The 22,521-nt window shown below is 54.6% G+C and overlaps 1 protein-coding gene across 1 annotated transcript in view; it reads left to right on the forward strand.

Moving 5' to 3' along the window:
• DAP (death associated protein) overlaps positions 1–7,212 on the forward strand; it is a 64,108-nt gene extending 56,896 nt beyond the window's left edge. Inside the window, exons 3-4 of the mRNA XM_047859498.1 lie at positions 3,702–3,744; positions 5,339–7,212. Of these exons, the coding sequence (XP_047715454.1) occupies positions 3,702–3,744; positions 5,339–5,452 (157 nt within the window). The 3' untranslated portion in view covers positions 5,453–7,212. The remainder of the gene's footprint in view (positions 1–3,701; positions 3,745–5,338) is intronic.
• Positions 7,213–22,521: the final 15,309 nt, after the last annotated feature.

The raw sequence follows: 22,521 nt of genomic DNA on the forward strand, positions 1-22,521 counted from the left end.
TTCTCACCCCTAACCAGAGGTGGTTCCTGAATTTCAGCAGAATGTTTCAGAAACTCCCCTCCCTCCATTGCAACCCTAAAGGGCCATTTTGTACAGAATATACATGCCCTAAGACATCTGGGTGGCTCAGTCGGTTGGGTGTCCAGCTTTGGCTCAGGTGGTTGTCTCGTGGTCCGTGGGTTCGAGCCCCACATCCAGCTCTGTGCAGACAGCTCGGAGCCTGGAGCCTGTTCGGATTCTGTGTCTCCCTCTCTGTCTGCCCCTCCCCCACTCCAGAGACAGACTCTGTCTGTCTCTCAAAAGTAAATAAATATTAAAAAATTTTTTAAAAATCTGGCGTACAGAGCCACCAGCACCCGGCTGTCTTCCACCCATCGCCCAGACTGTTCTCAGAGCGTATTTCTTTCCTCTGAGTCCAGCTTGCTTTTCACGGACACACTTTCCCTTTATGAGCCGAATCCAACAAGCCATTAAAGCCCAACAGCTTAAGTAAGGACTCGTCAAGGCGCAGGTGCCTCCGGAAGACGGGGGTCGGCGAGGGGAGCGCCATTTTGCACACCATCCTCAGGTTCTGTGCCCACAGCCCCTGCACACCCCCTAGGGAGTGAGCCGGGCTGGGGGCACTCTTATTTCGGGGTCTCTGTTAGTCCCCAGAGTCACTCTGGACGCTCTACTGTCGTGCGGGGAGGTCTCTTTGAAAGACTCACCTGGAGGGGAGCCTGTGGGAGTCAAGATTCCAGGCACGGCCGCTCCCTCCCTCCACGTGCATTTTCTGATGCTGGGGCTGGACCAGGGCCATTAGTGACCTCTTAGGATCATTGACACACATGTCCCGCGATGTTCTCAAGGCAAGGACTGGAACCCACCCTCGTGTTTAACGTGGGAGACACACAGGGACCGACCTGCATGGAAATACCCAGACTTTGAAGGGCTCTTTGGAGGAGGGTCAGGGGGCCATCGGGTGGAAGCGTGGGACCCCGTGATGGGGCTCCTAGGGTCCGGAGACCCTTCCTCCACGCACACAGGGGAGCGGGCACTGATGATCAGATCCCAGGAGCCACGGGCAGGGACTGACATCCGGAGGGGGCCGGGCGTTCCAGGGGTTCAGGACGTGGGACCCACTGCAGGCTGGCACTCTGCTATACTCTGCCTGCGACAGGCCACCTCCTTTCTCCAGAACCAGGTGCTACTCCCCCAGGAGCGTAACCTGCTGATATGGCTGCAGTTTCCTTATAGTCTGGCTCTGGGCGTAAATGTGCATCTGTGTGTTTTATACACACAGTCAGGTAGAATTACACGTGATTTTAACTTTTTGTCTTGTCTGCTTTTGTCCGTTTTTCAATAACGAATGTATACATACACGTATAGAAAGAGGGAGAGAGAGAGAGGGCATATGTGGGCTTTTTTTAATATTTATTTTTTGGAGAGAGAGAGAGAGAGAGAGCACGAGCAGGGGAGGGGCAGAGAGACAGGGAGACAGAGGATCTGAAGCAGGCTCTGTACTGCCAGCAGAGAGCCCGATGTGGGGCTCGAACGCAAAAACTGCAAGGTCATGACCTGAGCTGAAATTGGACACTTAACCAACGGAGCCACCCGGACGCCCAGGCATACGTGTTCTATATAGATAATGGCTCACACTTCCTTGGCCACCTTTTGGGGCTCACTTTGGACCAGGGAAGCCACTCTACGGTGTATTTACTCTGGCCAGATTCACTCTCTGTGGGTGACTTTCTCACCCAGTTCTTGCTGAGGGGAGGGAGCTGTCTCTACTGCCTTTAAGAGCCTTGACTGAGGTTACAAAACCAAGAAAAGTGGAGATGATTCAAGCAATCATACGCTCTTGGTACAAAACAATGGCGGTGCCTCCCTGGAAGGTGATGCCGCGTGATTAGTTGACGAAATGGAACCGTCCCTGCTTTAGGCTCTTCCCACATTTTTATTTTTTATCTATTTTTAATTTTTTTTAATGTTTATTTAATCTTATTTTCGAGAGAGAGACAGAGCACAAGCAGGGGAGGGGCACAGAGAGAGGGAGACACAGAACCCAAAGCAGGCTCCAGGCTCTGAGCTGTCAGCACAGAGGCCGACGTGGGGCTCGAACTCACGAGATCATGACCTGAGCCGAAGACTGAGCCACCCAGGTGCCCCTCTTCCTAGATTTTTAAAGGAACATTCAAAATGTAAGAAAGTTTTATGGTGCCAGGACCATAGTCCTTTCTAAAACATTCATGAAATGTTAGAATCCAAATACACTACGTGGGGGACTCACACTTGCGTTGAACTCATTCATCTCTGGTTGGCTATTGATCCTGTAGCCAAATCATATGTGTAATAAAAGAAAAAAAAATCAACCCATTTAAGCACACAACAAAAGCGAAAGAAAACCAGTCACGTAGGGGACGTTTCTGTGCTGCTTAGTAAGATTTGAAGTTTCTTAGTCTCCTGAAGTGACAGAAATCACTTGGGGGAATTTGGGGTATTTTAGCTCAACTGTTAGGGATATAAACAGTGAACTTACCAAATACTGGGACTTTTGCCTGCGGCAAAACAAAGCTAAGACAAGTGGTTTCCTTCCCAGGATGCCCGGCAGAGCAGGTGGGAGGCGAGCTGGGCAGCTCACGGGATGGACCCCCCTCTGTCTGCCCAGCAAGGCTGTCCACCCACCGGAGCCGCCCGCACCCCCCGTTACCCTCTCCCTGCCAGGCTGGCGTTGTATTCACCTCTTGCTCCCCGGTCCCCTCACCTCTGGTGGAGGCATTCAGGGGGTGCACACCTGTGTACTCCCTGGAACTGTGTTCTCCTGTTTTTAAATGATGGCAGCCACTTTTAAATGACGTGCAGCCACTTTCGAAAATGCACAGGAGAGTGTATGCTAACGTGAAAGTATGCTCGGCGTATCCTAAATACAGAAAACAACGTGACTCTTTTGTAAGAAGTTTAATATGAAAACAAGTGTGTCTGTCCACAGAAAGAAAGACAGGATGGATATCCATCTATTAACTGCGATCATTTCCACTTGGTAGAATGACAACTGACTTCAGCACGTTTGAACTTGTCTGCGTTTCAGCAATGCACAGTTACTGCTTTGGTCCTGTCCCCCACCTCCCCAGTCTTGCTGACAGGTGGGCGAGCTCAGTATGACTTGAGATGTTAAGAAATGACAGTAGCTTCTCAAGGACCCTGCGTTTTTAATACTTGGGTCTCCTAGGGGCCAGGAGCTTTTGCATCGGCTCTGGGATCTCACCCGTTAGAAGCTGCCAGAAAGAAGCCGCGCACCTTGTGAGGGCCCCGGAAGAATGCCTCCTTGGTGGGGGTCTCCGAGTTCAGCCCAGTGCGACCCTGTTTCTTCCCTGCCTCAGGAAGCACCTGTGTCCATTGTCTCTTGAAACAAAAACACCTGGGCTTGCCCCTAGCCTCAATTTGGGGACAGCCCCCCGAACGACAACAAAAGAAAGCACAGGACTCACCTGCTGCCTGCTGGTCTCCCGCTCCTGCCCGAACTCAGCCTCAGGAGAAGGGCCCCAATGGCCAGCGGGGGGTGGGATGCGATACTAGAGGAGGTCGGCTGCCCCTTCCTCCGTCCTCCCGGGTCACCGTCTGTTACACTCCCCCAAACCCACCTCCTCCAGTTCGCACTGCCTGCCTCCCTCCACTTCTGTGAGTTGTTCCCTGAAATCGCCTTTTCCCTTCTTGTCTTGCAGCCCGCCCAAACCGACCGTGTTCATCTCCGGTGTGATCGCCCGGGTAAGAGCCTTTCCGCCAAACCCTCGGTGCGCTGTGGGACTCCTCCTGTCTTTGTTAGACCCCATTCGTTCATCTGTCGGGGCCCAGAGGCCCCTGGGCTGTGTCGTGTCCGTGGAGCGCTTCCACGGCGAGCACTGTGTGGCGAGCACTGCCAGCAGGGCTCACACAGAGGAGCCGGAGCTGCCTGCCCCCCGCCTTCCTCGTGCTCCCCCTTCTCTTTCGACTCAGCCAGGGTCGGCTGCTCCCCAGCGAAACAAGACTTAATAAGAATCGAAATAAGAGTTAGCTGTTGTGACACATGAAAATGACATGAAATTCACATCCCGGTGTCCGTGGATGCCTTTTAGCTGTGGATGCGGTTTTAGCCGCACGCGGCCACACCCATTCATGCGTGTCTACACTGCTTTCCTGCTACAGTGGCAGCTGAGCCACGAAGCCCGAAATATTTACTGTCTGGCCCGTTACCACAAATGTCTGCCGCCCCCAGACTAAACTCAGGGGGGGGTTTGTCGCACCCTTTACTTTTCAAGAGCCCCAGTTCTGGTGAAACCCAACTTTAAAAAAAAATTTTGTTTTAATGTTTATTTTTTGAGAGAGAGAGAGAGTGTGTGTGTGAGCAGTGGAGGGGCAGAGAGAGACAGAGACAGAATCCGAAACAGGCTGCAGGCTCTGGGCCGTCAGCACAGAGCCCGACGCGGGGCTCGAACCCACGAACCACAAGATCGAGACCTGGGCCGAAGTCGGGTGCTTAACCGACTGAGCCACCCAGGTGTCCCCCAACATTTTCCTTTAATGACCCAGCAGCACACTCTCCTTTGAGGGAGGGCACAGCAGTGCCAACCATAGCCCTGTGGCTCACAGTACATCCGAGCCCTTAGCACATGAGGACTTAAGAAAATGCTCTTGCTGGACACAGCTCACCACGGAGCCCCAGGACCCTGGGGGACACACAGGTGGCTCCTCAAATACACAAAAGAAAATTAAATGCTGACACAAGGCCAGAGTCACCCCACGGTGACAGCTTAGCCCCTGCACATCAGGGCTCCAGCCTGCTTGCCATGGTCTGGGCCCCAGCCACCATCACACATGCACTGTTGTCTCAAGAAGGCATTTCCTCCCCGACAAACAGCCGGGTGCCTTCTGTGAGACTCAGCAGGTTGGATCTGGCTTCATCTCACGGCTTTCAGCCCTGCCCTGGCTGTGTCTCCTTCCCAACAAGTGCCCTGACTCGGCCGTGGCAGCAGATCAGAATTAGGACACTGGATTTGGTTCTGTTTTGTCCCTGGATGTACAGGTCACAGTTCTCGAAGAAGAAAGCCACCCAATACCGGCTTAGTCCTGAGCGAGTCGTATGGAGACCTGAGCTCACGGCAAGGGGGGCAGACAGCATTGTCACCCTCTGGGTGCCCCCCTCAGCACCCCAGACAGCTTCAGGACCCCCACGGTCCCAGGAGACAGCCTTCTACCTGCCAGCAGGTTCCCCAGCCCACTGCCCACCCTACGGGGAAGCCAGAGGACGTGGGGTCGGGGGCTTTGTTCTTGAGTTACCCCGCTGTTCAGTGTTGGTGAGCTGGTGCATTCTGTCTCCTGACAGGGTGACAAAGACTTCCCACCGGCGGCCGCCCAGGTGGCTCACCAGAAGCCCCACGCCTCCATGGACAAGCACCCCTCCCCAAGAACCCAGCACATCCAGCAGCCTCGCAAGTGAATGGCGAGGCCCCAGCGCCCCCACCAGCAGTGCCTCGATATTCCGACCTTTGGTATCTCCCCGGCAGAGACAATTGGCGTTTTCTTCAACCCGCTGCTCCCCTGGGAAATCTAAGACAAAGTGAAGCGCCCCGTCCTTTGCCTTAAATTTCCATGTCTGACACTAGAAAGGATCTGACCCCAAACCTCGTTTGCAGGGAGTCCTGGTTGATGTCGTTTGAGGGTCAGCGTGCCCCTGTACATGCCTTTAGCAGAACTTGCCGAGACCTAAGTGAAGTGTTCAAAGCCCAGCTTTACTTGTACATCAGCGGTCGTCGAGGGCGCAGATTTGGGAGGAGGAGACTAAGGCTGGAGGGAAAGTGGACCATTTCATGCTTTTTGGTAACAGGACAACGCGTCTTAACACCTAGGGGACGCATTTCGGAATCACAGGGGCGCGTTTCAGAAAGGCAGGGCAAGGCAGGCTTTTGAAAGTGGCACCAGCGTTACTGAATTCTCCTTCCCGTGTGACAGGGGGTCGCTGTAGGGGGACACCAGGTACTCCTGGGAAAAGCCAAAGAGAAGCTCCCGTCTTTGAAATGGCTTTTGAATCCCAGGAGCCACCACCTTCTGGAGAAGGAGAACGTAGACCGTCTGTGCAAAGGGAACAGCTCCAGAATGAGATCTCCGTGTGCGTCCCAAACCCGGCACGGCCCCGATCCAGACCGCCTCCAGCGGGGCAATCAGGCAAACCTGCGTTTCTCGTCCTCCCCTCTAGAGCCGCTTTTGAGTTCTAGAAGCGACCACCGACCGGTGGAGGAGTGGACGTAAAGCTAGGTCTGGAACCCCAAAGCAAGAGCGTTGTGGGAAGAGCAGATGAAACTCTGCCTAGAAGAAGGTAGAAACACCGTGTTCCACGTGAGCTAGAAAACACCTGTCAGTCCCACTGCCCTGAGTTTCTTCTGCCCGCGTGCGGTTTGCCGGGCCGTTCACCTGCGCGAGTCAGACGGTCCTACTCTTGCAGCCCGTCCTTCCTGCCCGGAGCGGCCCTGGACGGCTCTTGGGCTCACGGCGGTCGAGTGCTTTATTGTTCCGAAAAGCCAAAGGGCCGGTCCACTCGGATGCTGTGCTGTCCGGGCCCTGACCGGCCACCGCCGACGGCCGTGTTTGCCGGAGGCCAGCGCCGCCGGCCGCCCGATGTCCTTACCAAAGCCGCACCTGCCAGCTGGGAACCGTGACCTCATCAGACCTCATCAGACCCGCCCCTCGCCCTTCCCCGAGGGGGGAGCCCAACGCTGCTTCACCTTCTAAAGGCAGGTTTGCTTTCTCTGCTCGCTGATTTGCTGAGGGCCAGCGAATAACCCTCAAGGTGCCCTGTCATCACATCTAGTATTTCTTAGCCGCGGAGATGTTGGTATCATCGGGCTTGCAGGGCTGCAGACTAGGGGGGGAGGGCAGGGGGGTTGCTGGCTGTTGGGGGGCATATGTCGCAGAGCACAGTGAGTAAGCAGCCACCTCCCAGGACCGGGTCCGGCCTGGGCGGACCATTGTACCGTCTGCTACAGAAATTAAGATGCATCCTTTTCCTTGATACTTTTTAGTTTTGCGGCCCCGGGTGCCGGGCTGTTTCCCAAGGTGCGTTTTTTCTCGTGTACTTTTAGCTACTTCTGTCATGTAGCCCTGGGCTCTAAATCATTAAACGCAAAATATTTTCCTGAATGAGTTCAATTGTTGACCTCAAGATTATTAACGATTGCAATAAAAGTCCCGCATCTCTTCTCATGGTTTGTTTTTTCTTATATTTCAGAGATTTTTTTTTTCTTCTACATTTTACAGGGGCTCCCCGACGCTTTCACTAGAATCAGGCACATGCCCACGTCATGGATACTTTCACAGATTGTTGCCCAGACACAAAGTCGACCCTCTGGACGGCTGACGCCTTGAGTCTCATCAGCTACTTTAAAATGTCTGAAAATGGGAAAGCTTAATGCAGCTGATTAAAACATATTACTTGAGCCCAGCAGCTGGCCCTATGCTAGGGAGGCCCTTTGGGACAGACTTAAGAAGGAATTAGTAGTAAGCCCAGGGGTGGCTGTGAGCAGCTTTTGGTGAAAAAGACATTCACCTTTCTCCAGAGGTCTCCGGGAACCCTGTGCGGAGGAGGAGAGCACAACTGTTAGACCCTGGGATTGAACTGGGAGGGTCCCCTGAAGTTTCCCCACCCGGGGCCTCCTCCTCCCTCAGGTGAGGACCTGAGTGTCAGGCATCTGACAGGCCAGAGTTGGCATCTCCCAACCAGCCTGGCCTTTCCTTAGCCCTCGTGTCCCCTCTGGAGCCGCTGTTTGCATTAGCACATTCGTCTTAAGAGACTGGGAACAAAATGAGGGTCTCACGTATTTAGCGTCACCGGGCAGGGAGTCGGGCTCTGTCAAACGCTGGTGGACAGAAATGCAAAACACACAACCAACATGGAACAGAATTGTCCCCAGGCCTTTATTATTAACATCATTGTGACCTACATTTTCCCCACATCGTTGCCTAACAAAGTACCACAAACTGGCTGGCTTGAAGCAATGGAAATCTATTATTCCATGGTTCTGGAGTCTAGAAGCTTGAAATCGAGATGTCAGCCCAGCCCTGCTCCCTGGGAAGGCCCTGGGTGATGCTCTTTCCGTTTCTGATGGCTGCTGGCATTCCTTGGCGTGCGTTGCTGGTTCAGCATAAATCCAATCTCTGTCCCCGTCGTCACGTGGACATCTTTTCTGTGCATCTGTGTCCACATTTCTTTCTTCTAAGGACACCATCATTGAACAATGTCCTTAGACACTTGAACCACTGAATGGTTCCCCCTAATCAGTATGACCTTATGGTAAGGAATTTGATCTGCAAAGACCCTATTTCCAAATAAGGCCATGTTCACAGATGCTGGGGGGTAGGACTTGAACATAGCTTTTGGGGAATCACAGTTCAACCCAGAGCATCAACCATGTGCTGAAAAGCGAGAAACCTCCCTCCCGGCTCACACTGTTTGACTATCTATTTTGTAAATCGCTTTTTTGAATAAACTTAGCCGTAAGAATGCTTTACCCGCTGCAGATTACCGGCCAGGGAGCAGTCAAAGCCCGCCTGCAGGTGGCAGGGGAGAGGTGTGGGCGTGGTTGGTGCCTCCAGCCGCAGGAGGCTGTCTGTCCCCTGGTCCCTGTGGCTTGTGAGGCTGCAGCTGTCTCTGCCCATGTCCTCAGTCCAGAGCCACATGCTTCCAGATCCCACATCTTCTTCCCTATAAGAGTTTTCCATCGGTGGTGGCTGTCCCATTTCACAGACAGGAAGACTGAAGCCCAGTGCCCAGTGGCAAAAGCCACTGTCAGCAAACATTTGTCAAAGGGAAATCTACAAATGGCCACCAAGCACATGAAAAGATGCTGGGGATCATTGGTCACCAGGGAAACGCAAATCAAAATCACAGTGAGGGACCACCTCGCACCCACTAGGAAGGCTAAAATCAACAAAGTCAAAGGACAGCAGGTGTTGGCAAGGATGTGAAGAAATCAGAACCCTCGTGCAGCGCTATCGGGAATGTGAAATGGTTGCAGCCACGGAGAGAAATGGAAACATACGTCCACACAAATGTGTGTGCACAAACACTTATTAGCGGCACGATTCTTTTTTTTTTTAATGTTTATTTTTGAGAAAGAGAGAGAATCCCAAGCAGACTCCAAGCTGTCAGCACAGAGCCCCACGTGGGGCTCGAACTCACGAACCGTGAGATCACGACCTGAGCTGAAGTCGGACGCTTAACCGGCTGAGCCCCCCAGGCGCCCCTGGTGGCATTGTTCTTAATAGCCAAAAGGTGCAAACAACCTCGATGTCCATCAATTGAAGATAAACAAAACGTAGTATATCTGTACAACAGAATATTTGGTCATAAAAAGGTTAAAGGCAGACAAACCTTGAAAACCAGGGGCGCTCGGGTGGCTCAGTCAGTTCAGCATCCAACTTCGGCTCAGGTCATCGTCTCACGGTTTGTGAGTTCGAGCCCCACATCGTGCTCCCTGCTGTCAGCACAGAACCCACTTTGGATCTTTGGATCTTCTGTTCCCCTCTGCCCTTCCCCTGCCTGTGCTTTCTCTCTCTCTCTTTTCTCAAAAAATAAACTTTAAAAAATGAAAAGAAAAACATTATGCTCGTGAAAGATGCCAGCCACGGAAGACCATGTATTATGGGGTTCCGTTCATAGGAAAGGCTAGAGAATATCTAAAGACAGTGGCTCTTGGGCTGGTGGGGGCAGGGAGGACAGGGAGGTGGGTGAGAGCCAAAGGGAACAGGGTTTCTTCCTGAGCCGATGAAAATACTCAAAAGTCAACTGAGAAGATGCTTGCACACGTCTGTGAATATGCCAAACCAGAATTGTGCGCTTTACTTTAAGCTTATTTACTTATTTTGAGAGAGACAGAGACAGCGTGAGCGGGGGAGGGGTAGAGAGAGAGGGAAACAGAAAATCCCAAACAGGCTCCACACTGTCAGCAAAGAGCCCGACGCGGGGCTCAAACCCATGAAACTGTGAGATCACGACCTTGGTTTCATGAGCCGAAACCAAGAGTTGGACGCTTAACCAACTAAGCCACCCGGGCGCCCCTCGAATTGTGCATTTTTTCAACGGACAGATTGTTGGCGTGGGAAGTGTATCTCGATAATGATTTTTTTTTAAGTCCATGTTAACAAATGGCAGAGCTGAGGCTGGACTCCAGATCCTTCTGACCCCAGGGCCACGGCCTCCTCAGCATCGGGCCCCACTCTGCGGTGCTCGCCGGACCGAGGAACAGAAATCCCACGCAGAAAGGGAGCTGCCAAGACAGGACCACAGGCGTGGCTGGATGCCGAGGGCACGAGGAGGGGACCGTGCTGCCGTCGGGGGCCCGGACGGCATGATGGGGCAGGTGCCATCGTGGAGAAGAGGTGAGGGGGGCGGCAGACCGTGTGGGGCCTCCGCGCAGAGCTGCTGAGCAGGGCTTCGACAAGGAGGGGCCGAGGCGTGTGGTGGTGCCAGGGTGGGGGTGACAGTGGGGCCTGGGGACGGAGACAGTGGGCACGGGCCGCTGGGGACACAATGGAGATGTGAGCCCAAGGTGCCAGGCAGGCGGAGAGAGGCAAGCCAGGGGCCGCGTGGGCGTGGGTTCTGGAGAGTTCTGCTGGCAGGACACGGAGACTGAGGAGGATGAGGAGCTACGTCAGCAGGTGACTGATTCCATCGCCCTCACTGACCCGAGAGCAGGGGTGTCTGGGAGGAGGAGAGACAGAGGCTAGATTTCACAGGAATCAGAGAGGAGCAGCCTGCGAGGAGCCCAGCTGGTGGGAGAGCAGGTTTGACGGGGAAGGAGTCGTTCGGCACCGGCGACCGGGGGACTTACTGGAACGTGCTTGCGGAGGAAGCCCCTGCGGGGCCCACGGGGGCCGATGGCACAGGTGCTGGAGTGCAGGCAAGGGCCGGAGCAGGAGGCTCAGGTTCGGGAAGGGGTGGGAGCAGGGAACAGAACCCACGCGGACCCAGCAGAATACGCGGAGTCGGGGGGACAGCTGAAGCTCGCACTGCACAGGAGGGCACTCGGCCACCAGGAAAGCCTGCGAGGATGTCGTGTGCAGAATAGGGCGGTGAAGGGCAGGGTGGCTGATGCACAGGGTTAAAGGTGACGAAACCTGTTTCTGAGCCACAGAAAGAATGGTTCACACACACAGACACAGACACACACACACACACACACGCGTGGGTCTGTAGTGGAATTATTCCATCCCAACTTAGGGCTTCCTCCAGCCCTGAAGGGGAGGAACTGGAGAAAGAAGAGGCTGTGTGCCCTCAAGATGGAGATGGGGGCCAAGGCCAAGGACGTGTTACAGAATGCAGGTGCTTTCCTACCCCACGAGCCAGCCAGCTAGACGAGCGTGGGCTCCGCCCAGGGAAGGTCGCCACTGACTCAAGCTGGGTGTTCGTTACTGTGCTAAGTAAGCACTTCCCACGCGCTGTCCACCAGCACCCTCTGGGCCGCCTCGGAGGTGGACCGCGGCATCGCACCGATCGCCAGACAAGGCAAGACCCCAGGAACGCTCGGACGTGGGCGCGGGAAGTTTTAGCACAGAGGGTAAGTTCAGTAACACACCTCACCGCCTGCTAGCCCCGAGGGGCGGACGCCATGGAGGTGCCTCCTTGGGGGTCTGAGGATGGCCGGAGGGACTGGCAGGCAGAGGAATTCGAGGGAGCCAGGCAGCGGGATGGCAAAGATCCAAGTGAGGAAAGTGGAGAGGATGAGATGGCCTAGAGGGGGCAGTTTGGATGCTGAGTCCCCAAGGATTGTGACTTGGGTGCTGAAATCCTCGGGGAGACGGGGAACCCCAGGGTTACTGGATGCCAGCAGTTGGGATAGGCACAGGGTGACTGTAAGCAGAAGATGCAAACCACAGAGAAAGGCTGTGAGGAGGGCAAATGCTGATCTAAAAACCCCACAGGGACAAGAAGCTTCGCTTAGCTGCTGCCCTTTTTAAAAGGGGAGGGCAGGGCGGCTGTCCTGTGCTGAGCTGAGCCTTAAAGGAGGCGGGTCTGGAGCAGACCCGCCCAGACATGCCCATGATGAGATGAAGAGATGGTGAGGGGCCCTTGAGGCAGGCTTGGGGTGCCAGGCCATGTACTGGGGGGGGGGGGGGGAGGTGGGGGGAGAGCTCACACTTGGTGGTTCCAGTGCTGCCCCTGCCGAATCCAGTTCTCCAATTAGCATCTCTGGTCCTCAGGTCTCCAGCTATCTAATTGGGCCACTGTGTATGCAGAGAAAGGGGTTTTGCAATTTTGCAAGAATACGAAAAAATCATTGATACTGGTACATCTATGGTCATATTAGATACCAGCTTCATTAGATAGCTGGTTAATACCAGTTTCAAAAGAACAGAGCCCCCAACATGGGCAGACGGTGCTGGCAGGGCGTGGAGGTTTTGGATAGCAGGGACAGAAGACTGCAGAAAAGGAGGGCCGGGTCGGTGCCAATCCAGGCGGTGTCTGGGATTAGAGAGGAGGCCAGAGAGGCTCGGTTAATGATCAGCACAGCAGGGAGGGGTAGAGCCTTAGGACCCTGAGGACCCCCTAGGACAGACGTGACCCAGAGGTCAACGAGGCTTGCATTGGCCCCTAGCTCTGCCTGCTGTGCCCGGTGCTCTGTTTGGGCTCATGTCTCCCTAGTACAAAGCTCAGCCCCTTGACTGGTTTCAGCAAGACATCCCCCTGTGACTTTCACAAGTGTTATTGGGTTGATTCAAGACACAAGAGGTTATGGGGGGGCACCCACGGAGCCAGAGTCCTGCGCTCTCCCCTGGTGTAGAGAAGCAGACCCCCGCCCGCCCCCCACCCCATCTCTGGGCCCTTCTGGATCACCTGCGAGGCCCTGGCCTGGTCTGGGGAGACCAGCTCCCCACTCTCAACACATCCCCTCCTGTGCCAGTCCCTCCTGGGTCCAGGGAGGAAGACAGGGGCCATATTACACCCTGTCCCGTCCTCAGGTGCATGCCGGTGGCACCAATGCCCATCTACTCGGGGGCCCGCCTCGACTCCACTCTTCAAACCACGGTCCGCCCCTGATGGAGCTGTGCCGGCCGTCATCGGAGCCCAGAGCAAGCGTGGGCCCTCTGAGGTCATGTGCCACTCTCCACTCCGTACCTGAGCAGTTCACTTTTCTTCTCTGGGTCTCGGCTTTATCACTGCCAAAGGGAAACTTCCTGAACTTCCCAGATGAGGCTGTGTGCGTGTGACAGGGGTGAGCACTCAGTCGATCTTAACATATCATCACTATCACGGTGGCTGTTATTTAGGATGCAAGACTAGAGACACCATGAGACTCTGCCCGGTTAAAGCAAACACCACTAAGAGGCCGAAGAAATAGGGCAAAGGCGGTGGGGCCCTGCTGTAGACCTCTCGAGAACCCCATGCTCTATGACCCCCCAATGCCGACTCAGGGGGGGCACGAGCACATGCCCAAACCCGAACAACACTCTCCCCATCCTTGATCCGGGTTCTTTCACAAGCCAGGCACGGGCGCAGGGAGCCAGCACCCACTGGGAGCCAAGCTTCAGGGTGCGGCAGGCCCGTGGCGGGAACAAAAGCAGCCGGAAACAGTGGAAACCACTGGAGACAGTGGAACGACCACCGGCAAAGTGGAGGGCGCTGCCCGGCCCGGGCAGATACCGCCTTCAGGCACCCCAAGAAAGGGCAGGGCTGGAGGGAGGACCTGGAAGGAGACGAAAGAGATCGCCAGACCCAGCAGGTTTTTAATTAATGAATTAGTTCGAAAACATCTGCCTCCTGCCTCAGCGGCCAGCGGTCCCCTTCTGCTGTTCTCCAGCTTTTTCGAACGTCACAGCTGCCATGCTGGTTACGTGCTTCTTTCTACAAACCCCAAAGTAAACTTTTTTTTTCCCCCCCAAGACTTTGTATCCTGCCGGCCTCTGCAGTATACAAAACAAAAGCAAAACCAAACCAAAAAATCCCAGGCATTTCATAACCGTCCCAGGAGGCGTCTACGGCCATATGCTCCTGAAGTCGAGAGGGGGTGAGTGGGTGGTGGTGGTGAGCTGTGAAACTCCGAGGACTTGAAATTTCCTCAATAGTTGTATTAGCTAGAGTTCTCCAGAGAAACAGAACAGGAGACGATGGGAGATGACCATAGATATAGATGATAGATGTATATGATAGATGGATAGGTAGAAGATGATGATGATAGATAGATAGATAGATAGATGATAGAGAGATGATAGGTAATAGATAGATAGATAGATAGATAGAATAGCTAGCCAGAGAAATAGATAAAGAGATTTGTTTTAAGGAATTGGCTCACATGATTACGGAGGCCAGCAAGTCCAAAATCTGCGGGGTAGGCCAGCAGGTGCGAGACCCAGAGAAGAGCCAGTGCAGTTCAAGTTCAAAGGCCATCTGCTGGCAGAATTCCCTCTTGCTGAGGGACTCCAGTCTTCCGTTGTTCTCAGGCCTTCCCACGACTGGATGAGGCCCACCCACATGGTGGAGGACACTCTGCTTCCCTCAAAGTCCACCGATTTCAATGTGAATCTCAACCAAAACCTCACAGAAACATCCAAAATAACATTCGACCAAATATCTAGGCCCCGTGGCCCAGCCAAGAGGACAGGCAAAAACGAACCATCCTGACTCTATGTAGTGAGAACACAGAATGTACTTGGATACTAACGAAGTCTTCATTATCTCTAGGGCTGTGGTCCTCACTCGGGGGAGCCATCTTACCCCCAGAAAACCTTTGGCAATGTCCCAGCCGGGGACTGGGGAGGAAGAGAGGGGCACTAGGGGTGGCATCCAGCGAGTGGAGGCGGGGGGTGCAACCCAAACTCCTACAATGCACAGGGCAGCCCCGACCACAAAGAATCATCCAGACCAAAATGTCAACAATACCAAGGTTGAGAAACCTCAATGGTCCTGTTCTAGAAGTCCATGACTTCTCACAATGAAATTACATAATTAAAGGCAAATTTCCCTCATCCTGGACTCTTGAAAAAGAAATATATGTGTTTCAGTGACAAGGGCATGCTTGGTACAGGCAGCTAATGTAGCTGGAACTTCTGTGTGCTTTTCCGTCCCTGGAGCAGAAAATAGCAAACCACCCTGATTCAGATCCGCTCCTGGACGCAATGGAAAATTTTAGATAAAGCAAGCCCTTTCCTTCAGGGAGCGCGCACAGCATAACGGCTGTTTTCTCAGTCACCGATACAAAGGACAGCAGAGATTAATGTCCCCCGTGGCTCCCTCAGCACACTCACCTAGAACAGGCAGGACAGACACACAGGCTTTTGGCTCAGCTACTTAAAGAGTCTCATAAGAAGGTCTAGAAACCTCTTTCCAAATGACTGCAGCCTATTTTCCAAAATGGACCTTGTATGGCTCAAGCTGATGAGCCTCGGAGTTCGTACACACGGCAGAGGGGTGAAGGGTGAACTTGGAAGACGGCATCTGTCTATGGAGCCGGCCTCGGAGCATAATGTGGAGGGAAGAGAAAGCTGTGTAGGTGAAGCTCTCCTTCAGCCGGGACTTCGGCCACACCTTATGTCCCTGTCTCCTGGCAGAGTCCCCACCCTCCACACCCACCAGCAACCCTCCACAAGCCCTTGTCTCTGTCACAGAAGGACTAAGACCAGCTGTGACCTCGTGGGGAGGCGGCCGCTTCTGACCCACAGCTCCATGCGTGCGATGCTGACATCCTTTCTACCCCTCAGATGTGAGGATGTCCAGTGAGTTGGTTCTACTCTTAAGCCGCAACATGCACAGCACAGCTGGATGACATCACAAGGTGGCTGGAAAACAGGTTTCAGGGCGTCAGACGGAACAGGCATTTGCAAAAGTCACGTGCTTGACCACAAAAGTCTCCACCTTCGGTGCCAATGATGCCTCAGCCTCTGTACATCAGTTGATTAGAGACTTCCAGGTTCAGTCACTTCTAGAAACCCTATCTGCCAGGGTGACATCACTAACCGGGGAAGCCCTGTGTGACTGCGGAAGTCATTCGGCACAAACGAGCAGCTTTTTCGGTTACGTTAAGACTCATCCTAATTCCAGTCCCTAGAATTACCCAACATCAGAGTTGGTGTCAGGCCAGAGCCAGAAAGGCAGCCCAAGGGTTTGTGGTCCCTGGATCTTCTGCACCTGCAACCTGGAGAGCAGAGCATGGTGGGTGAACACCCATCCTTGCCCGTAGGACCCATGTGAGAAACCCACATCCTGGCGAGCACCAGCTCTCAGACTCGTGTAGATTGAGCAGATTTTGGAGGAGAAAGGACCTGTGAACAAAAGTCACAACCCAAACAAACCAACGGACCTAGGAAACCATGTTTGGAGTAATCCTAAGTCAGATTTCCTTAAAGCATAATCAGGAACCCCCCTCAGACGACATTAACGTCACGTCATATGCCTCTAACGGCCCCGGGAGGATGCTAAGTGAGTTAAGATAACTAATGAAGCCCTTCATGTACTTATTGTGTGGGTTTCACAGCTGAAGCTTTTTTCCTGCCTTAAAACAAATTTTTGTCAACTTAATAGGTTCTTGAACTATCCTCATAGAGCCCCTTAGCGTCTTAAAAGGATCCCCCCAAAAAGTCATCCTAGGAAACACCACCACAACCAGGAGATTATTACCTCGGAGGCAGAAACCATCACAATGTCTAAGAAAGAGAACCAGCATCAGTTTGATAAACAAGTGTTTTCCTCAAGGACAATTAGGTAATCTGAACAGAATGAGAAAATGATAACGGAGCACTTATTACTTGCTTTGTCTCAACTCTAGAGACTTAACCAGAGTTACGGTGTTTCAGGAATCACAAAGGCATCCAAGGAGACCTGTTTCCCACCACTACCTCCACCACCATTATCTTCACCATCACCGCCACCATCACCTTCCTCCTCGCATCTACTGAGCACTTACCATGTGCCAGGGACTCACGGCAACCTTACCTGGTAGACGCTGCCACTGTTGATAGTCCATAAGCACAGGGCGGTAGATAACCTGCTTCACTCACACGGCTAGAAGGTGGCAAAGTGACATTGATCTGACCACCAGGCTCTAGGCTGTTCACCACCCGTCTTTAATTTTTTTTTTAACGTTTATTCTTGAGAAAGAAAGAGACAGAGCGTCAGCGGGGGAGGGACAGAGAGGGGGGCGGGGACACAGAATCCGAAGCAGGCTCCAGGCTCCGAGCTGTCAGCACAGAGCCCGCAAGGGGGCTCGAACCCATAAACCATGAGATCGCAACCAGAGCTGAAGTCGGACGCTTAACCGACTGAGCCACCTGGGCGCCCCTTCGTCACCGATCTTTGAAGAGCAGAACGCTCCACTGCCGTTTCCACATTGCATCCATCCCCTACCCTCTGACAACCCGGACGGTCGCCAGGCTCCTCTGTCTCCCCACAGAAGAGGGCAGCCGTTGCTCTGCCAATGCACAGAAGCCATCCCAGGGGTGGTAGGCGTCAGTAGTGGGAGGAACAACAGTGAGGTCCTCTGGTTGCCAAACATCTGGATCGGAGCCCGACAGGCGCTGGGTCCTGCTCCCAGGATGGGTAAACCTAGGAGAAATTTGGACCCCATTCCTCCTGAGCCAGAGAACGAAAGGGAGGAAATCATGAGAGACTAAAGTCCAGCTTCCAACTCCAAGTTCAAGACCCCGTCTCCTCCAGCGGTCAATGGGACCCCCCTATGGACATGCTGCGGGTCCTCATCTCCAGTGGGGCTGGGGCAGGGAGCTCGAAAGGAGAGCCGATGGGGAGAGCTGGTCTACAGTGGTGAGCGTCCCCCAAAATCAGATGGACAAGAGGATGGGGCCACCCCCTGCTTGCCCTTTGGGAGTTGACCGAGAGCAGAAAATACAAAGAAAAACACTGACCTTTCCGCTTTTCTTCAGGGATGCCAGCTTCTTCCCAGGGCCCTTTCCCCCCTCTTCTTGGGAATGGAGCCCATTATAGATGTACAAGCAACGAGCTCACTTCTAACAGCTCTGTTTTGCAACCTGACAGTTACACGTGGCGCAGGACAGAGTTCTGGTGAATGTGATACAAGGGGGGGGGTGTCTTTAGGGAGTTGGATCATCCAGAAGATTTGCCTGTTGTTGCCCCTCACCTCTTTCTCCTATGTGGAAAACAGGTATGATGGCCTGTGCTCCAGCAGCCACTTGGGATTATGAGGCAACCAAGGGAACGGACGCTGTTGCCAAGGGTGACGGAGCAGAAAGACAGAAAGAGCCTGGATCCCTATGACAATGGAACCACCATGCCAGCCCCAACCTGCCTCTAGACTTCGCTTAGAGAAAAACAAACACTCGAGTGTTTAAGCCACTATTTTTTGGCCACAACAGCAAAGTTCAGAGCACACACTGAGTATATGTCAGCGCCTCCTCTCACTAGCCCTGAGACCTTGGATAGGTTTCTCGACCTCTCCTTATCTCAGTTTCCCCATATGTAAAATGAGGCTAATTAGACTTTCTATTCCAGGGTTTTGGGGCGCCTGGCCCACAGTAGCATCATAAGCTTTGACAGTGATATGAATCGTAATGACGATGATGGTCATTGATACCAGTGACGCCGACGATGATCATTCTTGAGTTTTCTCACACGTGCAGCTGAACCTAATCCTGTTTGATACAAATGCTCACCGTGGCCGAGCGGGAGTGTGTTTTCCCTGGAACAAAGGGGGGAGACGTCACTCCTCAACCTCCATCAGCAGCTGCTCCAGGAAACCATGAGGTCAGAAAACCAGAGGCCAGTTCCCGGGAAGGAGCACCCTGGGGCAGTCATGGCAAGCCTGGTAAATGACTCGTCCAGCCCACTACCAGGCTCATATTTGCTGGGTCGGCATACAAGCAGGACGCGATAGACGGAATATCAAGGTTGCGTGAGGGAAGGAAGGGGGCGAGACCATCCAGAGACGACGGGGCAGGGATGAGGTTCCCGTGGGAGCACATCCGAACTGGGGAGAGTGGGTAAGGTTGTCCGGGATGACGCTCGATGAGGCCGGCCCCCCTTCCACCCTCTCCGACACCTGCAGTAAGACCACCAGCCAGGCTCCTCGTGTGCGCTCCTGTCCTGATTTCCTGAAGCATCCTGTGTCCATAAGTCCTTCAGGAAAGCAGCATAATTTCTACCTGCTTATAGCAGAGAGAAGAGAAGCTCACAGTAATTAAACACCTTGTTGGCTGTGTTCTCCGGTTCTCAGGGCAGGGGCAGACTCCACCGTCCTGAGCTCTAACGCTGCGGATGCCAGCACGGGCCAGGGCCAGGACCGCTGGGTGCTGACGTGCGGACCTGGGACTGAGAGCAGAGGCCCGCTTCTCTCTCTGCCTGCTTTTCTAATCCCAGATGGCTGGATGGTCGGAGGGCAGGTTGGCAGCAACCGTCCACCTTGGGGGGCACCCCCTGCTCCCAGAAGGCCCGGGGTTGGGCCTGTTAGTGGGGCTCCCCTGCAGGCCCTGGGGAGAAATGATGCACTTCTCGGGGAGGGGGACCACCCTCCTACCCCCTTCCTCCTTCCTTCTCACGGTGGTTGGAAAGATCTTGACCCAGATGGCCGGGGATGCTGCTCCTGGCCCTGAGGATACCGCAGCAGCTGAGCCGAGCACCGATCGGGGCCGACTACCCACAGTTGGCGGTGTGGCCCTAAGATCGAGGAGCTGGGGCCCCTCTCCAGCCGCTTGGAAACCATGCACGATCCAAGGCAGCTCACCATTGCAGGGACTCACACAGGGCCTGGGGCTGAAGAGCTGTGGCCGGATTCTCTCTCTCCTAATGGAGCTTGTTAGGACGCAGAAGGCCTTTCAAACGTGCCTGTCCGCATCCCCGCCGCAGGCCATGATTGCACTGGCCTACGTTCCGCTGGGATTCGCAAGGGTTCTCCAGAGGCATTCCCGGTCACCTGGGGGCCGTGGAGGCAGAGAAGTGAGGGCCAACCCCTGAGGACAGTCTGTCAAGGCAACTGGTGCACAGCCTGTGCTCAGAGTGGCCCCCAGACTCTGTCCAGGCAACAGGCCGGGTGTGCAGACTTCCTTCAGAGATTCACTCTTCTTTACGGAAATGACTAGCGCTGCCGTCACACAACGAGAACGTGTAGTGAAGCCGGGACTGGACCCGTCTGTCCGTCTCCAAAGACCCTGCCCCCGCACCGCCTAGAATCTGCATGTCGTCGCTCCGTTTCATTAAGCAAGCCAAGCATCTTCTTCCCCGTCTGCTCCTCTGGGAGAAAAGCCAGACGGGATCCAGGAAAGCTGGGTATTTTCCACAGCGTGGTTACCGCTGAGCCGATCTCACTGGTTTCCATTTTCGCTGAACACAGTCCTTGTCGGAGGCCAGTACCCTCATCAACGCGGCCTCATCAGCCGGATCCCCAGAGGCGATACCACTCCCCCCTCCGCCGGCAGGAAGCGGCTGCTGGCAGGTCAGATTTTTGACCGTTGGGCAGACAAGATGAGGAGGCTGGTGGCTCCCCGAGGTGTGCGTGGGACCGCCCCCAGCTTCTGCTCACCCCCCGCCCCCCGGGAACACAGCCCCGGCCCTGTGAATGACCTCTGGAGAGGACACGGAGAGCAGCTCAGAGGGCAGCACAGCCCAGATGGGGAAGAGCCCGGAATGACTCCCGGATGGGGGCCCCAGCTCAGCCCTCAAGGCTGCCCCAGGGCCAGGCACAGAGAGGGAAGCGAGGCCTTCTTCTCTTTCCTCCTGCCTCTGTGGGATGCAGGGGTTCTGTCTGGGGGACCCCAAGTGCCTTTGGTGCAGGTGCCGGCTGCGGCCGGCATCCTTCCAGCGTCAGGATGGAAAGGTCCAGTAGGTCACGGATGTGGCCTCCGTGAAGTCAAGGACCTTTCAGAGCCGGGGGAAGTGAGCAGACGTATGTGGGAGACGGTGGGGGGAGGGCAGGGTGGAGAGCTCCACTCACCCGCCTGGGAGTCTGGTCTCAAGTTAGAAAGCAGATGTCGCTGGGACTGTCCTCGGGCTGGAGTCTGGAGGACTCAAGCGGAGAAAGGAAGGAGACAACTTTTTACTGGCTGCCAGTTCCGTGTCCACCCTGATAAAGAGCTCGGTACAATTTGTGTCGTTTAATTAAATCTTCCTGAAAACCCTACAAACCAGGAAGATCCCCACTTCAAAAACGAGGACGCGGAAGCACGAGGCAGGCTCCTTGCCAGGAGCCCTGCAGCCAGAAGGGCGTAGGGTGGACCCAGGGTCCACGCGCTCCTGGGTCCACTGTGCCGCCGCCCAAGGGACAGAGCGGAACTCTGCTCATGGCCTCGGTCCCGAGTCAGGAGGCCAGAGTCCAGCTCGCCAGTCCACAGATACTCCTGGGGCAGCTGCCATGGGCCAAGTCCTGTTCCAGATGCTGTGAGATGGCACTCAGCCCCAAAGACGTGGCCTCTACGCTCATGGCTTCTCGCCTTCAGGGGTCGAGCAAGGAGAAGGGGCTGGTGACACCAGTGGCCAGCAAGGTGGGAGACAGCTGGACAGCGAGTGTCGGGAAGGGGTCCCTCAGTGTGCAGAGTTTAGGGGGACGGGATTCCCAGGCTCCTTTGCCCAGGGAGGGAAGACACTTTGCAACCTTTCCCGCTACAAGCTAACTCCCCCCCCACCTGACAATCCGGAACCCCCCTGTCTCTCTGGTGGCCCAGAGAGAGCCCCCCGGGTTCCCGGGGTCCAGCTTCTTCTCACCTAGGCTCTCGACGCTGACAAATTTCCCTTTGTTTTCTTTTTTTCAGTAAGAGCTAGAGAAAAGTTGAAATCATATCCCTGCGATTGAATTTCTTGGTGTTGTTTTGTAAATACCGCTCTTAAAATATCAAGGCAGGTTAGAGTCTGATTTACACATTTCATTTATTTATTTATTTATTTGCCAGGAAAATGTATTAACATTTTGTAGGGTTTTGTTTGTTTGCTTGTTTTTTTAAGTGAGACCAAGAATGAGCTCGGGCAGGATAACAGGTCTTGAGGTGGGCGGTGCTGGGTGGCGGCCGCCCACGGCTGTGACCTCACCAACCCTGATGTGGGGGGGGGGGAGGTGGTGACCCCTGGGATCGGGAGCTACTGGCCAGCTCACCAAGGACCTGAGCCGTCTGCACATCGAACTTTGTTTTGTCGGCAGACTGGGGGCTTTCAGGCCACCTAGGCCACCTGTCCCGCCCCCCGGCTGCAAACCAGCTAACACATCACCAAGGGAGAGGGCAGGAGTGACCCTGGGGAGCCAGCGACCCCTCCTGGTGAAGGGGAACCGGGGCTACAGGCAGGTGGCCGTCCTGAGATCCTCAGGGGATGACGTACTTGACCACACGACTGCCCCATGTGGAGACGCTGCTCCGGAAGCCATCGGATGGGGGAGGGCACCCCAGGGTGCACCCTCCTGAGGCCTGTGCCACTGCGCCCTTAGCCTCAGTGGGCGGGGACCTGGGGCTTCACCGTCTCCCAGCAGATTCAGTCAGGAAAACAGCGGGGGCAAGACCACCCCCCTCACTTTTCACGCCCCGGTTTTCACTGTGCTAAAGGACTATCCCTCGTACATATTCCCTATTTAC

This window comes from Prionailurus viverrinus, chromosome A1 (assembly GCF_022837055.1).
Source record: "Prionailurus viverrinus isolate Anna chromosome A1, UM_Priviv_1.0, whole genome shotgun sequence".
Taxonomy (NCBI): Eukaryota; Metazoa; Chordata; class Mammalia; order Carnivora; family Felidae; genus Prionailurus; species Prionailurus viverrinus.